We start from the raw sequence: 20,009 nt of genomic DNA, 5'->3' as shown, positions 1-20,009 counted from the left end.
CACAGCCCCGCTGCTGCTCGCACACCCCGGGCCGTGGCACGGGAGGAGATGGCCCTCGGCAGTGGCATGTTGTGGCAGCCCACTGATGCCGCGCGGCGCAGGGCTCAGTGCCAGCATCTCACTGCGCTCGGTGGCCCACAGAGCCCTGGGTGGAGGGTCTCGGCAGCTTCCTTGAAGACCTCTCTGGTGGCCGCTTGTAGCCCCCGGTGCGGGCAGGCGGCGCGGGTGACATGTGCCACTTCTGTTCGCAGCGCCATGGCGCGACACGCCGGCCCCCGGCTGCCCCTGATCGTGAAGAACCTCATCCCAACGCTCAACAGCGTCTTCGACAGCCAGAGGATCACCACCACCGCCTTCTTCGCCGAGGTGAGCAGGGGGTGTCGGGGCCAGGGGGAGGAAGGCACAGCGGCGCGGTCAGCTCCTGTCTGTCCGTCCGTCCGTCTGTCCTTGCCCGGCTGGGTTACGCTGCGGCAGGCTCTGCCTGTCCTCCTCGGCTTCCCGACCCTCTTGGTAGAGGGGATGGCAGAGAAGCGCTCGCAGGAGTCCAACTCTGAACACATCACCGCCATGAGCCAGCAAACCGTAACTCCGTCCTTACGTACCACCCGAAGGAATGGAGTGACTCAAGTCCTTTCCCCTCGCCGGCGGCGCAGCCAGCAGACTGTAACTCTATCTCTCCGTACATACCACCTTAAAGCCCTGGGCCACTCGAGGAGTTTTTGTTACATAAAGGAGCACCTTATGCCAACAATGCAGAACTATATCCCCGCTTATAAACCACCTTTTAAATTCTCAGCTGCTTAAGCAGCCTGGGATTAAGGCACTGTTTTTATTTTCTGTTTGGCTGGGGGAGCTGCCGGCCCGGCTCTTGGAGCCCGTCCCAGAATCTGCTTTAGTTTTGGAGTGTGGTTGGCTCTCTGCATCCTTAAAGGGTTTAAAATAGCAGCTTTGCCTCACCGTGGAGCTGGAGGGGAAGGAAGCAAATGCCTGTGTCTCCCTCTCTCAAAACTGATGAGGTGAGAGCTCAGTCCCTTTTCTCTCGCCCGTGCCAGTGACGGAGATGACAGAGGGGAAGCGAGGAGGGGAACGGCCACTGTTGTGGCCGTTCCCCTCCTCGCTTCCCCTCTGTCATCTCGGGATGTCCAACGGGGCCGGTGTGTTCCTCCAACCTCCGCAGGGTGCCCCAGGACGGCAGCAGAGATGCAGCCGCTGCCCCGGGACAACTGCCACCGCCTCGTCCCGGCGGGACGGGGACGGGGATGGGGACGGGGGGCTCTGTGCCAGCCCCCGCCACCCAAGGGCAGCCCTGGGGTGCTGTCGGTGCCGACACGTGGCTACCGACAGCCCTGGCTGCCCACCGGCATCCAGCCCGAGGTCTGTGCCTACACGTGAATCGGGCTCCGGGGTGGTGGGTCTCATGGCGTGGGGGTCCCTCTCAGCCCCGGGGTCCCTCTCCGCAGTGGTGGCAGGTGACAGTGGGTGCACACAGGGGGTCCCCCGCCACGGCTGGAGCCTGGGGCTGGGCAGCAGCGGGGAGCAGGGCTCTTCCAGAGAGGCGCTAAACCCCACAACAGCCTCACCGGCACTCATTCACCCAGAAGTGCCCCTTCGGCGCTGGGCTCCTGCCGACCCCACCAGCGGTTAAACCTCCTTTCCTTTCCGTAAAGCGGAGCCTGATCCATCCAGGACGAGCCGGGCCCCAGCGGGGAGAGCCAGCAGCGCTCCTTGGAGCACATCCCGCTCCCGTACGTGGCTCTCCCCACGCCCCGGGGGCTCGGTTAGGAGGGTCAGCGGGAGAGCAGCCCTGCCGACTCCCTCCAGCCAGCTCTCCCGAATCGGTCTCCTGCCTGGCCGGCTCCTCGCAGCGCCGCTCAGAGCACTCCGGCAGCGAGGAGCTGCTCGCCAAAAGCTCCGGTTCTGCTGCTGCTCAGCTGCCGGGGATGCTCCCGGTGCCACGGGGGCTCTGGGTACCATGGGGGTACTCCTGGTGCCACAGCGGCTCTGGGTGCCATGGGGATGCTCCCAGGGCCACGGGGGCTCTGGGTATCGTGGGGGCTCTGCGTTCCATGGGGGCTCTGGGTGCTGTGGGGCTCTGAGTGCCATGGGGAGCTCTGGGTGCTGCTGGGGATGCTCCTGGGTTGCAGGAGCTCTGGGTGCCATGAGAGCTCTGGGTTCCGCGAGAGCTCTGGGTGCCGCGGGGGCTCTGGGTGCCATGGGGATGCCCCTGGAGCTAAGGGGGCTCTGGGTGCTGTGGGGTTTTGGGTGCTGCGGGGGCTGTGAGTGCTGCAGGGCTCTGGGTGCCATGGGGATGCTCTCAGAGCTGTGGGGGGCTCTGCGTTCCACGGGGGCTCTGGGTGCTGTGGGGCTCTGAGTGCCATGGGGGGCTCTGGGTGCTGCTGGGGATGCTCCTGGGTTGCAGGAGCTCTGGGTGCCATGAGAGCTCTGGGTTCCGCGAGAGCTCTGGGTGCCGCAGGGGCTCTGGGTGCCATGGGGATGCTGCCGACACTATGGGTACTCTGGGTGCCATGGGGATGCTCCAGAGCTAAGGGGGCTCTGGGTGCTGTGGGGTTTTGGGTGCTGCGGGGGCTGTGAGTGCTGCAGGGCTCTGGGTGCCATGGGGATGCTCTCAGAGCTGTGGGGGGCTCTGCGTTCCATGGGGGCTCTGGGTGCTGTGGGGCTCTGAGTGCCATGGGGGGCTCTGGGTGCTGCTGGGGATGCTCCTGGGTTGCAGGAGCTCTGGGTGCCATGAGAGCTCTGGGTTCCGCGAGAGCTCTGGGTGCCGCGGGGGCTCTGGGTGCCATGGGGATGCTCCAGAGCTAAGGGGGCTCTGGGTGCTGTGGGGTTTTGGGTGCTGCGGGGGCTGTGAGTGCTGCAGGGCTCTGGGTGCCATGGGGATGCTCTCAGAGCTGCGGGGGGCTCTGCGTTCCATGGGGGCTCTGGGTGCTGCTGGGGATGCTCCTGGGTTGCAGGAGCTCTGGGTGCCATGAGAGCTCTGGGTTCCGCGAGAGCTCTGGGTGCCGCAGGGGCTCTGGGTGCCATGGGGATGCTGCCAACACTATGGGTACTCTGGGTGCCATGGGGATGCTCCAGAGCTAAGGGGGCTCTGGGTGCTGTGGGGTTTTGGGTGCTGCGGGGGCTGTGAGTGCTGCAGGGCTCTGGGTGCCATGGGGATGCTCTCAGAGCTGCGGGGGGCTCTGCGTTCCATGGGGGCTCTGGGTGCTGCTGGGGATGCTCCTGGGTTGCAGGAGCTCTGGGTGCTGCGGGGGCTCTGGGTGCCGCGGGTGCCCCTGCACTGCTCTGGAAGAGCCGTTGGCAGTGCCGCTGCCCCCCCCCCCCCCCCCCCCAGCCCGGGGGATGCGCTTTGGCCCTCCATCCCCATAAATCCCAACCTCTTTGTAGCCCACCGCATCTGACCCACCCAGCGACCTCAGGGGCGAGGATTTGGCTTTTGTGTAGGTTTTATGGGCTTCTCCCGGCTGTCGGTGCTCGCCCGGGCTTCCTGCTTCTTCCCAACTTCGGGTGTTCAGTTTTCTTGATTTACACGTTACGAATTATTGCAGGTTCCTCAAATCCAAGCACGGGCGTGGGGGCATGGGGGCTGAGGGCTCCCCTTGCCCTGTCTCTGGGGGGGGTGGATATGGAGTGAGGGCCTGAGGGGAGCAAGCCGAGTCTGCCGGGGCTCTTCCCTCATCTGAAGAAACAGGAGCATCTAAAACACAGCCATCGTCTCCCTCGGGCTCCGCGGGGCCCTGTCCTGTCGATGCTGAGGCTCTCTTCTGCTTTAGCTCCTCAACAGTAACGTGGTGAACGACCTGATCCTGCTGGAGACCATGATGGATAACATGATGGGGAGGCAGAAGGACGCCTGCACGTTGGTGCGGATGCTGGCGCTCCGAGGACTCGGTAACATCGCCTCCGGCTCGCCAGAAAAGGTGAGGGCGAACTCAGCACTGCGCGGCTCAAGAGTCCCGGCCGGGGCTGGGTGGGGGAAGGGAGCACGTAGGCACCGGGAGATGCTGCTTGTCAAACACGGGACAGTCGGCCACCTCCTCGCCCTGGTGATGGCACCTCCAAAAGGTGATGTGGCCTCCAGAGGAGGCCACCAAGATGCTGGGAGGGCTGGAGCCCCTCTGCTGGGAGGAGAGGCTGGGAGAGGTGGGGGGGTCAGCCTCGTTCAGTCTAGTTGAAGACACCCCTGCCCACGGCAGGGCGTTGGACCAGGTCATGGAAATGGCTTCAAGTTGCGCCAAGGGAAGTTTAGATTGGATATTCGGAAGAATTTCTGCGCAAAAGGGTCATCAGGCATCGGAACGCGTTACCCAGGGCAGTGGTGGAGTCCCCGTCCCCGGAGGTATTTAAGGGCGGTGTAGACATAGTGCTCAGGGACGCGGTTTAGCGGTGGGTTTGGCAGTGTGAGGGTAATGATTGGACTGGATGATCTTACAGGTCTTTTCCAATCTGGGAGATTCTGTGATCTTTAAGGTCCCTTCCCACCCAAACCCTTCCACGATTCTATGCTTCTCACTGCTTTAGGAGAGCCCTGGGTAAGAGCCGGGCGCTGGAGGAAAGCCTGGCATCCCTGGGGGGAGGCTGGCTGGCCCGGACGAGCCGGGTCGCCTGTGGGGCTGTCCCCGCAGGCAGCAGCGTCGTGCCTGAGCGAGACATGCCAGCGCATTGCTCACTGCTGCTGCTCTGGGGGGGTTCTGCCGGTTGATAAATGTCTCGTTAAAAGCAAAGTGATGCCCTGTCCCGGCGGTGGGGTTCAGGCAGGAAAGAGTCAGTGTCCCGACTCCCTGAAGCGCTGCGGTTGGAGCACTGTGGTCTGTGGGATGGCACACGGGGAGGACAGGCGCAGGGTGCTCTGCGCTCGCCGCGCTTCGCCGTGAGGATGCGCAGTGGTGGCTGATCCCCGCCAGGCTCCAGACACAGCTTGCAGCCGGGAAGCGGCAGCTTGAACCCCCTTTCCAGCCCGGGAGAGGAGCCAGCGCCAAGGTGTGGGAGCATCGGGCTGCCGCCCCGACCCCGCAGCTCTCCGTACCGGACGGCTGACGGGCGGCAGCGTGGGGTCCTGGCCAGCCGTGCTTGGGTCGTGGCAAGCCCCGGGAAGTGGTCACAGGTGGGCCAGCCCCCCAAAAGACAATACACTACCATAATCTGCCACTGAAATACGAGCAGCGACTAAAAGTACCATTGTGCTGGTGTAGCCCCATCTGAGACGGTGCTCCGGTGCTCCCGGCTGTGTGAGCCGGAGCGGTGCCTCGGGGAAGCAAGAAACCAGCAGTGCTGGCAGCACAGCCCCGCGGGGATCATCGAATCACAGACCGGTTTGGGTGGGAAGGGATGTTAAGACCATCTTGTTCCAGCCCCCTGCCCTGGGCAGGGCCACCTCCCCCCAGCCCAGGTCGCTCCCAGCCCCGTCCAACCCGGCCTTGAACACCCCCAGGGATGGGGCAGCCACAGCTTCTCGGGGCACCCTGCGCCAGGGGCTCAGCGCCCGCACAGCCCACAAGTTCTTCCTCACATCTCCTCTCAGTCTCCCCTCTGTCAGCGTCAAACCGCTCCCCCTCGTCCCACGGCTGCCCCCCCTGACCCAGAGTCCCCCCCCAGCTCTCCCGGAGCCCCTTTAGGCACTGGGAGGGGCTCGCAGGTCTCCCCGGAGCCTTCTCTTCTCCAGGCTGACCCCCCACCTCTCCCAGCCCGTCCTCCCAGCAGAGGGGCTCCAGCCCTCCCAGCATCTCGGGGGCCCCCTCTGGCCCCGCTCCAGCAGGTCCATGTCCTTCTGATGCTGGGACCCCCCGAGCTGGAGGCAGCACTGCGGGGGGGTCTCCCCAGAGCAGAGCAGAGCAGAGCACAGCAGAGGGGCACAACCCCCCAGCGAGGCTAAGGAGGGCAGTGAGGAGCCCGTGCGATTAGGGCCGTGTTGATGGCTCCTCTCTTTCCCCCCAGCCGCGGTGCAGCGAGTGCAGCCGGGTTTCCAGCCCACCAGGAGAGCTGCCTCCCGGCCGCGCTGTGGATTCTCCCGTCCGTGATCTGTTCGGGCAACCCACAGCAACACCGGCTCGCCCAGGCCAGGCAGGCGCGGGTCTGGGGGGACTCCAGGACTCCCACCACCCTGGGTGGCTCAGGGACAGACAGCAGTCCGTCTGTCCATCCTTGCCCCTTCCCCGTTGGGTGCCGTAAGCCTCGCCGGGTAGCACAGCGTAGTTTGCAAAGCCGAGCCCTCAGAATTAAGTGATGGCAGACTTAACGTGGCTTATGCAAACTTAATTTCCCCCTTTGCTGTGTATACACCGGCTCTAATTACACAGTGAAATACTGTGTTGATGGTTCCAGTGGGAGGGGAACTGGTGACTGCGGTAAGCAGTGCGTGCGATGACTGGCCTGTCCTGAAGATGCTTTTCCCGCGGCGGTCATAATTTCTGTCTCCTTCCAGCTCTTTCTGGCTGGAAGCGCGGCGCGGGGCAGCAGCCTGCTGCAGGGCGCCCAGGGGACATGTCCCTCCAGCCCCCCTGCCAGGCTCGTCCCGTGGGGACCACTTCTCTCACCGCTTCCCTTGCAGGTGAGGAAGCACGGGGCCAAGCTGCTGGCGTCCATGGTCAACGGCATGGATGACAAAGACGACCCCCACAACCTGGTTGCGCTGGAGGCCATGTCCAGTCTCTCCAAGCTCCTGGACCACGTGGAGGAGAGAGACATCCAGTCCATGCTCCTCCACATCGCCATCCGGATCCGGCCCTTCTTCGACAGCGTAAGGAGGCAGTGCCCTGGCTGTGCTGCTTTCGCCGGCGTGTCTGAAACGGCGCGTTTGCCGAGCCGGAGCCCACGTAACGCAGGGGGAGGTGTGCGGGAGGAGCGGGCGCCTGCTGGGATGCCGCGGGGCGCATCCCTGGGCACAGGCAGTGCTGCGGGGCCGGGGAGGGAGGAGGTCGGAGTGCCGCATCCCCAGCCGGCAGCTCGGCACGGGCTGTGTAAGGACACGGTGCCGTTGGGAAGCGGAGGTGCCCATGGTGTTGTCCGCTTGGACCTCGACTCCTCCTGACTAGCAAGGAAGCTTTGGGGGCTGGAGCCAGAGATGGGTTACATGGGCGCCGTGGGGCAGGAGGGAAGTCCTCTGTGGTGTCTGTTCCAGGAGGTCCCGCTGTCCCGCACTCTCTGTTCATCCCCCAAACCCCTCCAGCATCACCACGGGGAAGCGGGATGCTTCTGCTCAGCTTGCAGCCCGTCCCTGGGCTTGAGCATCGTCCTCTGCCGCTGCACTGAGCTGCCACGGTCCCAGCGGGAGCGTCCCCCCTTGGCCAGGCCCACGCTCGGCATGGGGGGCGTCACCTTCTCCTCTGCCTCCTCTCTCCTGAGCAGAACTGCAGCTCCCTCCCCGGCTGGGTGCGACGGCTCTGCCCCTTGGAAGAGCCGGAGGGTGCAGCATGGAGACCCCCATCCCCGAGCTCGGTCCCCACCTCCTCCCGGCGGCTCCCTGCCAGCTGGTGGGGACTCCAGACCAGCGGGAGTGAACGGGGATGATGGTGGCTAAAATTTGGGAGGAAGAGGTGGAGAGTCTGTGTTTTGTGCAGTCATTAGATGACACCAAGATGTGTGGTCGGTTGACGTACCAGAGGGAGGGGATGGCGTCCGGAGGGGCCTGGGCAGGCTGAGAGGTGGCCCCGTGCGAAGCTCCCGGGGCTGAGCCAGGCCAAGCGCAGGGTCCTGCTCCGGGGTGGGGGCAGCCCCGCTCCCAGCACAGGCTGGGGACGGAGGGATGGAGAGCAGCCCCAAGGAGAAGGGCTCGGGGGGGCTGGGGGGGAAAGCTGGCCAGGAGCCGGCAACGTGCGCTGCCAGCCCAGCGAGCCCCCGGCATCCTTATTGTGGCCTTTCAGACCCTAAAGGGGCTCATAAGAAAGATGGGGGAGGGACTTTTTAGCGGGTCCTGCAGTGACAGGGGGTAATGCTTTTAAACTAAAAGAGGGGAGACTGAGAGGAGATGTGAGGAAGAACTTGTGGGCTGTGCGGGCGCTGAGCCCCTGGCGCAGGGTGCCCCGAGAAGCTGCGGCTGCCCCATCCCTGGGGGTGTTCAAGGCCGGGTTGGACGGGGCTGGGAGCGACCTGGGCTGGGGGGAGGTGGCCCTGCCCAGGGCAGGGGGGGACTCGATGGCCTTTAAGGTCCCTCCAACCCAAACCATTCTGTGATTCTGTGATAGGTGGGAGTGAGTGGATTCACACCCCCAGCAGAGCCTGACCTCAGCCCATGGGCGTTTTTGTTGTTTCCTGGTGAAGGATCATCTAAAATGGTTTTCAACAACAACCAACCAAACAACAAAGCTCAGGCCCGGGGCAGCCGAGGGTTGGGGACAGACAGCAGTGTGTTTCTCACCGCTCCGATGCCCTCCAGCCCGGGAAGCGAGGCGCTGGGTGGTGGGAGCATCCCTGCCAGGCGCGTCCCCCGAAGCAGGAGATGCCCAACGCAGGCCGGTTCCCGCTGAGCCCGGTTCGTCCCCTCTGCCCGCAGGAGCAGCCTGACCTCCGCCAGTCGTCCATCGTCCTCTTCGGCAACCTGACCAAGTTCAGCGAAGACAACTGTGAAGTCTTCTTCGAGCAGATCCTCAACGGGCTGGTGACGCTGCTGCTGCACCTCCAGGACCCGAAGCCGGAGGTTGTCAAAGTGAGTGCCCCAGTGCCCGCGCTGGCCGGTGGGAACCGGGCTCCTCTGCCTCGGCGTGGGGATCCGGCGCGGTGCCGAGCTCCGGAGGGTGTGCTGCAGCCTCCCCCTCTCTGTGCCGCAGGCCTGCAAGTTCGCTCTGCGCATGTGTGGCCCCAACATGGGCTGCGAGGGGCTCTGCGACATGTTCCTCAACCACCTGCGGGAGGACAGGAGTCTGCACTACGGCGAGTTCATGAACAACGTCTGCAAACACCTGGTGAGTGGCTACCACCGCCGGCGGCACCCGTACTGCCCGTGGGGCTCGGTGCAGCCCGGTGGGGCTTGTGCGGGGGCTGCGGGGCCATAAGGTCCTCTGGGTCCTGCCCCTGCGTCCGCACGGGGCAAGTCCCCCCCAGCCCAGGTGTGTTCCCGGGGTGACCTCAGCCCCCCCCCCCCGGCAGCTTCCAGGAGATGGTGCCAGCGCTGCAGGCAGCCCCTCTCCTGTCCTGCCTGACTTCCTCGGCGGCTCTTTCTCTCTTAGATGCAGAGCTACCCGGAGATGCTGAACCGCCTCATCTCAACCAACCTGTTCTACTTCAAGAGCAACTGGGTGGACATCCGGGCGGCTGCGCCCATGTTCATCGGTAAGCCTGTCCTGCTCCCAAGCTGCTCCTCCGGCTTCCCGTGGGTGTCCTCTCCCCAGCAGGGCGTGTGGCTGGCTGCGTTGTCCTGGGAATGCTTCCCCGCTCTGCTGGGAGGGCACTGGGACGAGCAGAGCTGCTCAAAACAGCCGGGTCCTCTGGTGCCTCCGTGTCCTGCAGGGCACCGACCTGCGCCTTGCAGTGCCCAGGCCTGGGGACAGGCACGTGCGCGATGTCCCCAGGTGGTGCCAGCACCCCAGGAATGTGTCTCCAGCCATTTGCCACTGATGCTGGCTGGGTGTGCAGTGTCTACCTCGACCAGCTGAGGTGGAAAGCACGTGGCCAGGTCGTGCCGTGGTTTGGGTGACCAACCAGCCATGGGCAATGCCCGTACAGACCCTAATTTACCCCTCAAAACTTGCGTGTGGGGAGAGGTTTGGCTGCTTTCAGCACAGACCTCAGCTATGCTGTGCTCACATGTGCCCAGCGATGGCGTCCGGAGGGGCCTGGGCAGGCTGAGAGGTGGCCCCGTGCGAAGCTCCCGGGGCTGAGCCAGGCCAAGCGCAGAGTCCTGCTCCGGGGTGGGGGCAGCCCCCGCTCCCAGCACAGGCTGGGGACGGAGGGATGGAGAGCAGCCCCAAGGAGAAGGGCTCGGGGGGGCTGGGGGGGGAAAGCTGGCCAGGAGCCGGCAACGTGCGCTGCCAGCCCAGCGAGCCCCCGGCATCCCGGGCTGCATCCCCAGCAGCGGAACTTGTGGGCTGTGCAGGCGCTGAGCCCCTGGCGCAGGGTGCCCCGAGAAGCTGTGGCTGCCCCATCCCTGGGGGTGTTCAAGGCCGGGTTGGACGGGGCTGGGAGCAACCTGGGCTGGGGGGAGGTGGCCCTGCCCAGGGCAGGGGGGGACTCGATGGCCTTTAAGGTCCCTTCAGCCCAAACTATTTGATGAGTCTGTGATTCTATGCTTTAGGAGAAGTTACTGGAGCTGTAGCAGCAGACGTGCTGGTGGGCATCTCCCCAGGGCTCACGTTAGGGTTTGTGTGTACAACATCCGTGGTGGTCCTCACCTAAGTGGCTCTTGTGGGGTTTCCATGGAGGCTCCGCACAAGGCGCTGGCAAAGGGACAAGTGACCTGGTGCCTGGCAGCACGCTGTCGTTACCTGTGTCCTCGGACGTGGGGGTCCTCGTTGGGATCCAGACCAATCCCTGACTCTGGAATTCCTCCTCAGGCTTCCTCGTGCTGCACGTGGACGAAGACCAGTGTCAGCAAGTGGACCTGGACCATCTCATTTCGGGTGAGTAGGTGCTGCCACCCGCGGCTGGCGCTGCTGGGGAGGGGGGACTCGCCTCCGCCTGCTGAGGCCACAGCTCAGCCCCATGAGATGGGGCTCCCGCTCGGCTCTCGGGGCAGCACTGGGACAGCCTCCCGGGGGTGTCCGGGGGCGGCTTTAAGCCATCGGAGAGGGACAAGGCTGCGACGGCATCCGGCTCCCTCCCGGCTGTGCCGGTGCAGTGGGCTGCGGTGGGATGCGGCGTTGCCCCCAGGCAGCACGTGGGGTGAGAGGGGGGTTGCGTGGGGACACGGGGAATGTCCCCGACCTCCCGCTCAGCCCGTGAAGCCACAGCTGCCGCAGGACGAGCCCGACACCTGCGGGCAGCAGACACGGGGGGGTCCTGGGCTGGAACCCAAGGTGCTGCGAGGGGGCCGAGCCGTCGGCGTTGCGCATGCCGAGATGGCGTTTGGGTTGTGCCCCGCGAGCTTGGGGCTCACCCGGGAGCGGGGCTCTGTTGGCGGGCGCCGGGCGAACCCCGAGCCGCACCGCGAGCACCGGTCCTCGGCCGTGGGTGTCCGTGGGGGGCTCCCGGGGCATTTGCAGTGGCTTAGCCTAAGCAGGAGGGGACTCGCAGCCTTTGTTTGCAACGTGTTAACCGTTAAACGGCAGAGTTAAGGCTCGTTACGAAGGGCTAAGAAAAAGTCAACTTGAAGCTGGTGGCATTTTGGAGCGGGGTTAAGTAATTTTCCTGGATTTCAGGGATTTTTTCCCTGTCACTAGTGACCTCATAGTATATAGTAATGCATGGAAACTTTCGGATTGTTCCAAGGGAGCTTAAAAAACACTAAAAAAGGAAAAACTATCTTTCCGTTGGCTCCCTGAGCCCTTCCAGAAGAAAGAGGCCTGTCTGTTTGAAACAAGTGAAAGATAATCTGCCTGCGTGTGAGTAATCGCTGGAGCGAGCAGGCCTGGATTGGGTTGCGCGAGCTTCCCGTGTTGAGTGCCTCGGCTGCGCGGGGTCCGGGGGGGCTTCGGCGTCGCAGCCCGGCCGGGGACACCCCCGCTGCCGGGGCCGGCGAGAGGCACGAGGATGCTGCGAGCGGGGAGCGAGCGGGCGCATAAATCAGGGGAGCCTGGCTCGCCGCGGGAGCCGGGGGGGGGACCGGGGGGGAGGCGAGGGCTCTCCTGCGCCGGGTAAACAAGCTACTGGAAAAATATTATTATACTTTTACTGCTAGGAAAAACTACCTGGATTGTTTTCTTACTACCGGGAGCTGTTCCAGGCGTTGGGAAATCGTGCTGATAGGGGAGGCTTGGCCCAGCGAGCGTCTGCACGGCCCCGCAGGGGCTCCGCTCCCCTCCCCGGCCCCGGACCCCCACGCTGGGGGCTGTTCCCCCCCCCGGGGTGGTGCAGGAGGAGCCCCACCAGCTTCAGCCCCTCGGTCCCACCGCCCCAGGGCCAGGCAGGGCCGGCAGCCTCGGCAGCGCCGTCCTGCTGCCATGGCATCCGTCCCCTGGGCTGCAGAGCTGGGGGGTCCTTGGCGGGCAAAGAGGAGCTGGGGTGCCCCCCCCGGGCCTTAGATGGGGCTGGAGTTGGGGGGGGGTGGGGGTGGCAGAGGGACCCAGCATCCCTGGAGTGGAATTTCTCCTTCCTTGGGTGATGGAGCAAAGCCGGGACACGGCTTGGCCCCGGGCAGGGTCCCAGCCTGGGGTGGGGGTGGGTGGCCATGGCCCCGCATCTCCCCCCCAGCTCTGAATGTCTGTGCTCTGCTCCTTCCAGCTCTGAACCTGCTCCTGAAGGACCCCGTCCCCGCCGTCCGCGTGAAGGTGGCGGAGACGCTGGGCCGCCTCGTCAGGATCCTGTGAGCCTCGGGACACCCCGGCTCCACCGCAGCAATAGTCGGGTCGGTTCCTCGCCACGGGCACTGCCACGTCTTCCTCCATCGAGCACTCCCCTGGGGCCCGGCTCTCCTGCCTCCGCGGCAGCACCATCGTCTTCCTCTGCTCTCGCCAGCCCGCGGGAGCCTGCCCGGCACCTCCGCCATCCCCCTCCAGGACCAGCTCGGTCCAGCCGTGGCACCGCGGTGACCGGAGGACGCGGTGGGCACATGGCCCCTCTCTGTGTGCTGCTGCACGGGGTCCTGGCTGACCTGTGGGATGAGGATCCCAGGCAAGGGACTTTGGTGGCCTGGAGCTGTGGGCAGGCAGCCTCCCCAGGATCTCCACATGGATCCCACTCAGTCAGGAGCAGGACGGAGCCTGAGTCCCCCCCCGGGCTGCCTCCAGCCCCTCGTCCCACCCTGCTGCTCCCCGATGCTGAACACGGGGTCCTGTTCTCCTGGGGCCCTACTCGATGAATGTGACCGTCCCCTCAACACACATGTACATAAACATATTTTTAAATAAAGCTCTTTGCTCCTCAAGCATTGTGGTGGGGTGAAAGCTGGGGGGGGGAGAGCAGGCTCCCCCCTGTTTGAGCCAGGTCACATCAGCACCTTGGGGTGCCTGTGGGGAGGGAGCGGCATGGTGGAAATGGCCTCTGGCTGTGATGGGATCCCCTTCGGAGGAGGATGCTGGGGCTCTTCTCCCTCACTGGCCAAAGGGGAAGCCCAGCACCGGTCTGGCTGTGCCCGTGGGGTCACAAAATCACCGGATGGTTTGGGTGGAAGGGGACCTTTCCAGGCTGACCCCCCCACCTCTCCCAGCCCGTCCTCCCAGCAGAGGGGCTCCAGCCCTCCCAGCATCTCGGGGGCCTCCTCTGGCCCCGCTCCAGCAGGTCCGTGTCCTTCTGATGCTGGGACCCCCCGAGCTGGAGGCAGCACTGCGGGGGGGTCTCCCCAGAGCAGAGCAGAGCAGAGCGCAGCAGAGGGGCACAACCCCCCCTGGCCCTGCTGGCCACGCTGCTGGGGATGCAGCCCGGGATGCCGGGGGCTCGCTGGGCTGCCGGCGCACGTTGCCGGCTCCTGGCCAGCTTTCCCCCCCCAGCCCCCCCGAGCCCTTCTCCTTGGGGCTGCTCTCCATCCCTCCGTCCCCAGCCTGTGCTGGGAGCGGGGGCTGCCCCCATCTGGGTGCTGGACACCCCCGAGCTGGTCGGGCCCTGTGCAAATGGTGCTGGTGGTGGGTGCCACAGCTCCTCATCACGGGGTTCTGTCTCTGCACTGAAGCTCCCTGCTCTGGTCACCTCTGGGTTCATTTTTTCCTTTGGGTTCAGATTGTTCCAGCTCCTGCTGCTCCCAGCCCTGCACCTTTCCCTGGGGTCCTTTACTGGGATGTACGCAGCACAGTGGGGCTGGCGCTGCACAGGTGCTTCTGTGGACTCTTCCTCCAGAACCAGAAGCAGCCGAGGGAGGTGTGGGGTGGCAGTGGTCCCATAGCGTGACCTGGCACCATCCTCCTAGCAGTGCTCCTCCCCAGCACTCAGCAGTGACACCCGCATCCAGCAGGGCTGGGGCATCAGTAGGGCCCAGAGTGAACAAGCTGGGGCAGAGAAGAGCTGCTCTGAGCGAGCAGGAGCGGTTTGTGCCTGACACTGCAGGAGTGTGGAGAGGCCGCTTGGGGCTCAGTGTCAGGGAGTGTCTCATGAGCTCTTGGCCCTGGCACCGTGCAGCCGGTGCCCGTGTGCTCCACCACTCCTTCAGCTGCTGCCTCTGCACGGGGCCGAGTCATCCCCACTACTGTGGGACAACCCCAGGGGGTTCCTGGGATGGTGGGGCAGGGAGTCGGGCTGCACCGGGGCTGGGGTCCTGCCAGGCCCCCCCCCCCTCCTGTCAGCCTCAGGAGGTAATTGGGGGACACCCTCCTCTTCTCCCCCCTCACCTCAGCTGCCTTTGGCTTGTGAAGTGGAAGCCCTGGGTGGGCTCTTTGCGTTGGGGTCAGTGCCAACCCTGGCCCATGGCCCCACTCTGGGACAAGCCCAGGTGATGTGGGACCTCACAGCGAGGGTCCTGTGTTTTTGGGGGGGAGGAGCCATGCTGACTCCCAGCAGCCCCCAGTCGTGTGGGTGCACAGACCAGGGAGGGTCCCGGACGGATCCCCCCAGGCCCGCGGTGGGAAGGGCCGGTTCCCACGGCTGTCATGGCCAGTGCTGAGCTCATGCGTGGGGTGAGCCCACCGCCCGCAGGGTGCTGAGGGCGGCACGTGGGGCTCCTCCGCTGGGACCACGGGCAGGGGGCAGCCAGGGGTGACCCCCAGGGACTATGAGGGGGTGATGCTGGGGGGCCTGATGCATTTCGGGCATGGCTGAGGGTGACTGCTCGCCATGTCCTCGCACGGGGCTCACGTGGGACCAGTTGTGGGGGAGAGGGTGTCGGGGTTCCCGCTGGCAGGAGCGTATCCCACGCCAGCCCTGGTGCCAACTGTGCTCCCAGGGCTGGTGCGTGGCGGGGGCAGCCTGGAGCCTTCCTTCCCTCCACCTGGGACACTCCGGGCAGGGAGGGATGGTGACGCGCAGCCCAGCTCCGGCTCACCAGCATGCAGCCACTGTGGGGGAGTGGCACCCCACAGGGACGGGGGGTCAGCCGGGGCAGGGACAGACCTGCTCAGCGTCACCGTGTGGGAGCAGCTCTCCCGGCCGGGGCCGCGGTGAGCTCCAGGGCCAGGCAGTGATGGCGAACACGGCAAAAGCTGCGGGGAAGGGCCGCCGTCCCGGCTGGAGGGCACCGCGCTGGGCCGCGGGAGGCAGCAGCTCCGAGCGGGTTTCGGCAGGGGGATCCATGCATCGCCACGGCCCCGGTCCAGCCCAGGCTGAGCCAGCAATGCAGGAGAAAGTGGCACAGGATTGTATCCAAAAGAGTTTAATGAGCAAGGAGCCAGGAGTCTGTGTACAGGAGCGGGAGCAAAGTTCCCGGCAGAGCGCGGTGGTCCCGGCGCTGCCCCTCGCCTGCAGGGTGCGGGTGTTGGGTTGGGGTAAGGGGTGCGCTGGCACTGGGCAGCAGCTACGTGTAGAGCCGGACGGTGCCGTCGGCGCCAGAGGAGAAGACCCAGGGCTGGGTGGGGTGGAAGAGCACGTCGAGGACGCCCAGGTCCAGTGTCATCACGTGGCCCTTCAGCACCTTGACGGGCACCAGCAGCGGGTTCTGCAGCAGGTCGCTGTGGTGGAGGAGACAGGTCAGTGAGGGGCTTCGGCTCCCTCCCTGCGGTACCCCAGAGTCACCCCACAAGCTCCGCAACCCCAAGGCGCAGGCAGCACCGCACCCCCCCCCCGGCCCAGCAGCCCCTCCAGGGCTCTGCCACACCACGGTGTGCCAGAGGAGAGGGGCCCCAACACCGACCCCCCGCGGCTCCCCGCTACGTACTTGTAGACCATGCCATGGCAAACGATGACAGTCCCGTCGTCTGAGCCCGAGGCGAAGAGCGGGTAGTGCTTGTGGAAGGCCACGCTCCGCAACGCTTTCTTGTGGTGCCTGCAAAGAGGACGGGAGCCGTGTCAGGGCGAGGAGGGACACGCTCTGCCCCTGTCCCAACCCTTGGGGACAAGGCGCCTGGGTCTGCGCACGGCCAGGCTTTACAGACCCCGAGCTCTGCTGAGAACGGTCATGGGTATGGGAGGGGAGATGGCAACTGGGACAGACTGGGAGCTGCTGTGGGTAGCTCAAACCAGCCCAGCACGAGGCTTTGCCCCAGCCCTGAGCCCCAGGAGAGCTGTGGTCACCATCCCCCTCCGCCCTGGTACACGAGAGCTGAGACTCCCACACGCTGGGCTCCATCCTGCTGCCACATCCCAGGAGAGGGAACAGCCCTGGGAAGCAGCCCGTGGGGTCTGGGGGGGCTGCGGGCAGGTTAACGGCGGGCAGGCAGAGGGTGGCTGTGGCACCGGGGCTCACCGCAGCAGCTGGTAGGGTCTGGTGGAGAGGTCCAGGTCGAACCAGGCCAGCTTGCTGTCGTAGCTGCCGCAGATGATGTTGTCTCCTGCGAGAGGGAACAGGGTATTACTGGTGTTGCCAGTGAGCCCCAGGGTATCCTGCCAGCACCCAGAGCGCTGCCTGCACCCCAGGCAGCCCAGCTGAGCGGGATGCTCCGTACTGGCTCACAAGACCTGGCAGCTCCTTGGGGACCACTGCGGGCCACGTACCTCCAGGGTGGATGGCCATGCTGGACACCCACTTGCAGTTGGTCATCAGCTTCTTGGTGAGCTCCTGCTTGAGGAGGTTGTAGATGCGGACGTAGCGCTGGGTGGCCACGAAGAAGTAGGGGCGGATGGGGTGGAAGAGGACGCACTGCACCAGCCCCTTGCTCTTGCGGAAGGGGTTCTGGCTCCAGCGCTTGCTGGTTTGGTGAATCAGCACTTGCATGTTGCTGTTGTCAGACACGACGCTGGCAAAGTAGTCACCTTTGCCGTGCCAGGTCACCTGCTTCACAGCCTGCGGCGAGCGGGGAGGGGGACAGCCATGGGTCAGAGCCACCAGCCTCCCCGGGATGTCTCCCACCACCCCACTCCCGTGGGGCGTCCCCGTCCCCACCTTGCTGTGCTGGACCACCAGCCGGATGCCTTTGCTGTGCTCCTCCACGGTGGCCGTCACCCACTGCACGGGTTGGACCCGCTCCTCCTCCGGCGCCACGTAGGACTCCAGCAGCTGGTCGGTGGCCCCGTAGAGCAGCTTGTCCCCGAGGCAGGGGTTCACCAGCAGCACCGACTGCTCCCTGCAGCACGGGACGAGCGCATGGGTCAGGGCACTGCCGAGCAGAGGAAACCCTTCTGCACAGCCTGTGCTGCCACGGGATGGCCCTGCACGGGGACAGGGCCACAGGGAGGGATGTGTGGATGCCGCGAGCAGCCGGGCCCTTCTGTAGGCCAGCAAAAAGAGGAGGATATGGGGGAGCTCTGTCATAGCCTGACTGACCCAGGGAGGATGGTGGGGACTGACTGGTTCCTCCACAGAAGGAGGAATGAGGAATGAGGGTCACCGCAAGAAGAGTGAGAGCCACCACAAGAAGAGTGAGGGCCATTCAGATGAAGCGGGAGGCAGGGTCACAGCGAGCGGAGGTGGCTTTGCACACCACAGAGTGGCCGCCCTCTCTGCTGGGGGTGCCACGAGTTTACAGGTGCTCTTTGGAGGCTGGAGAGGCTTTGGGAGAGGCAATCCAGCAACCACGCCAGGTCGTGGAGATGGTGGCTGGAGGATGGGGAAGGCCGCGCTGGGACACTCACACGCAGATGGCCACCAGGCAGACGGTGGGGTTGGGGTTCCAGGCGATGCTCTTCACCACGCCGCCCACGGGCAGGGTCTTCATGCAGCGAGCCGTGCACACCTCCCAGAACCGCACCGTGCAGTCATCGGAGCCTGCGGGACAGGACGGGGTGGGCCAAGGTCAGTGCCAGGCATGGCTCCCCCTGGGGACGCTGTGCCGGGGGCAGCCATGGCTCGGCTCAGCAGCACGGGGCTCCAGGGCACGTCCCCAAGCCGGAGGGGAGAGCAGCCAGAGGGACGCAGCCGTGCCCCGGCGCCCGCGATTCCCTGGCAGCGTCTCCACACGACAGCAGCTCCAGCACCACGAAGGCGAGACGTGAGCAGGGGCTGCTGCCCAGAGAACAGTCCCCCTCCCCGCTCCCTCCACCACTGCGTCTCTGCCCCTGGTCCCCCCTCCCGATGCGCACGGCTCCCGGCGCAGCTGCCGTGCTGGCACTGTGCCTGGCTCAGCTCTCGGCACGGTGCGGCACGACGCAGCCCTCTCTAGCCGCGAGATGCCGGCAGGCAGCTCCCCCCAGGCAGGCTCTTCCGCGGGCAGGCACAGCGGGAGCAGGTAGCCGGTGGCGTGCGCGTGTCCCCGCAAAGTCGGGTTATTTTTAACGCCTGATCTCAGCCACTTTCCCAGCCCGGGGCCAGGAATTCCACGTTGTGCAACCGACCAACGCCGCGGCCACCGGGAGCTGGCAGCCTGGAAACTCCAGTGCTATAAAAAGCACATGTGCCTTTGTGGGCTGTTAAACTGCCATCTGCTCTCAATCTCCAGCCTCCGGCCGGCCGCGCGGGGCTCCGCACTCACTCCTCCAGCCTCACTTTCTCCACTGCGGAGCGGGAGGGACAGAGGCTCCTGGGTGGGGTCCCGAGAGCAGCTGGAAAAACCCGTGGAGCCTTCTGGAGGCATCGCGCCTTGCCGCGGGATGGGGGTGGACACACGCCGCAGGACTCCCAGGGATGTTCCCAGCCTCCCGCCAGGCTTCCCCCACAGCCGTGCACCGGTGGCGGGGGCTGGCAGGCTCCCCGGCACCCGGCAGCGCACGGGAACCCCGGCTCTCACGTGCACGGGGCAGCAGCTCAGCTGCCCCGAGCCCTACGCTGGCATGGGGTGACACTGGGACCAGCTCCAGTGCTGTGGCCAGGCCACCAGTGCCCGGGATGTCTGGGATGCTCCGGCCAGCAGGGCGAGGGGGGGATTGTGCCCCTCTGCTGCACTCTGCTCTGCTCTGGGGAGACCCCCCCGCAGTGCTGCCTCCAGCTCGGGGGGTCCCAGCATCAGAAGGACATGGACCTGCTGGAGCGGGGCCAGAGGAGGCCCCCGAGATGCTGGGAGGGCTGGAGCCCCTCTGCTGGGAGGACGGGCTGGGAGAGGTGGGGGGTCAGCCTGGAGAAGAGAAGGCTCCGCGCAGACCTGCGAGCCCCTCCCAGTGCCTGAAGGGGCTCCGGGAGAGCTGGGGAGGGACTCTGGGTCAGGGGGGGCAGCCGTGGGACGAGGGGGAGCGGTTTGACGCTGACAGAGGGGAGACTGAGAGGAGATGTGAGGAAGAACTTGTGGGCTGTGCGGGCGCTGAGCCCCTGGCGCAGGGTGCCCCGAGAAGCTGTGGCTGCCCCATCCCTGGGGGTGTTCAAGGCCGGGTTGGACGGGGCTGGGAGCGACCTGGGCTGGGGGGAGGTGGCCCTGCCCGGGGCAGGGGGGGACTCGGTGGCCTTTAAGGTCCCTTCAACCCAACTCTAACCATTTCACGATTCTATGTCTGGGGAGCGAATCCTTACCTGACACCAGCCACTGCCCGCTGGGAGAGATGCTGAGGCAACGCACCAGGCTGGTGTGCCCACGGTAGACCTGGGGAGGGAAACGGGAAGTGGGTGAGGGCCCCACACAGCCCAGTGGCTCCTCTGTGGGGACCTCCCCACACTGTCCCGGGTTCCTCAAGGAGGGAGAGGGGACCCGGGGTCATTTGCATCTAGAGGAAAGCAGAGGTCTGTGTGCCACCAGCCCTCCTGCATGACCAGACCTGGGGTCCCGCTCTTTTCCTGGGGCACATCCCCGACTTAGCCCATCCGCAACAGAGCTGATCCCAGTCCTGCCTCACCCGCTGCAGGCAGGACCCCGCTGCTGCCTGGCTCTGCCCAACGCGGGCCGCAGGGCAGGTCCTCTCCCTCCGGGGCAAGCAAGCTGTGCCCAGAACAGCCATTATGGGTGTGTGGGCACGCGGGGTCTCACCAGGACCCGCTTGGGCACAGCCCAGTGCCGCGGGCACGCACGGCATCACCCCCAGCTCCGCGCATC

At 65.6% G+C, this 20,009-nt stretch overlaps 2 protein-coding genes across 2 annotated transcripts in view; one reads left to right on the top strand and one right to left on the bottom strand.

Annotated features, from left to right (window-relative positions):
• Positions 1 to 12,964, top strand: part of MROH1 (maestro heat like repeat family member 1) — a 67,175-nt gene extending 54,211 nt beyond the window's left edge. The window contains exons 36-43 of the mRNA XM_082478966.1: positions 252 to 366; positions 3,786 to 3,932; positions 6,560 to 6,748; positions 8,501 to 8,653; positions 8,775 to 8,909; positions 9,174 to 9,276; positions 10,497 to 10,562; positions 12,322 to 12,964. Of these exons, the coding sequence (XP_082335092.1) occupies positions 252 to 366; positions 3,786 to 3,932; positions 6,560 to 6,748; positions 8,501 to 8,653; positions 8,775 to 8,909; positions 9,174 to 9,276; positions 10,497 to 10,562; positions 12,322 to 12,407 (994 nt within the window). The 3' untranslated portion in view covers positions 12,408 to 12,964. The remainder of the gene's footprint in view (positions 1 to 251; positions 367 to 3,785; positions 3,933 to 6,559; positions 6,749 to 8,500; positions 8,654 to 8,774; positions 8,910 to 9,173; positions 9,277 to 10,496; positions 10,563 to 12,321) is intronic.
• A 2,360-nt stretch (positions 12,965 to 15,324) lies between these two features.
• The window catches only part of BOP1 (BOP1 ribosomal biogenesis factor), a 73,278-nt gene continuing 68,593 nt past the window's right edge, over positions 15,325 to 20,009 (bottom strand). The window contains exons 10-16 of the mRNA XM_082499675.1: positions 19,493 to 19,562; positions 17,689 to 17,821; positions 17,000 to 17,180; positions 16,612 to 16,900; positions 16,364 to 16,448; positions 15,836 to 15,943; positions 15,325 to 15,629 (exon numbers count right to left, since the gene is read on the bottom strand). Coding sequence (XP_082355801.1) covers positions 15,476 to 15,629; positions 15,836 to 15,943; positions 16,364 to 16,448; positions 16,612 to 16,900; positions 17,000 to 17,180; positions 17,689 to 17,821; positions 19,493 to 19,562 — 1,020 coding nt within the window. The 3' untranslated portion in view covers positions 15,325 to 15,475. The remainder of the gene's footprint in view (positions 15,630 to 15,835; positions 15,944 to 16,363; positions 16,449 to 16,611; positions 16,901 to 16,999; positions 17,181 to 17,688; positions 17,822 to 19,492; positions 19,563 to 20,009) is intronic.

The sequence above is a fragment of the Vanellus vanellus genome, assembly GCF_965231255.1.
Source record: "Vanellus vanellus genome assembly, chromosome: 2".
Classification (NCBI taxonomy): Eukaryota; Metazoa; Chordata; class Aves; order Charadriiformes; family Charadriidae; genus Vanellus; species Vanellus vanellus.
Note: the sequence above shows the minus strand (reverse complement) of the source record. Positions and strands in the feature narration are given on the sequence as shown.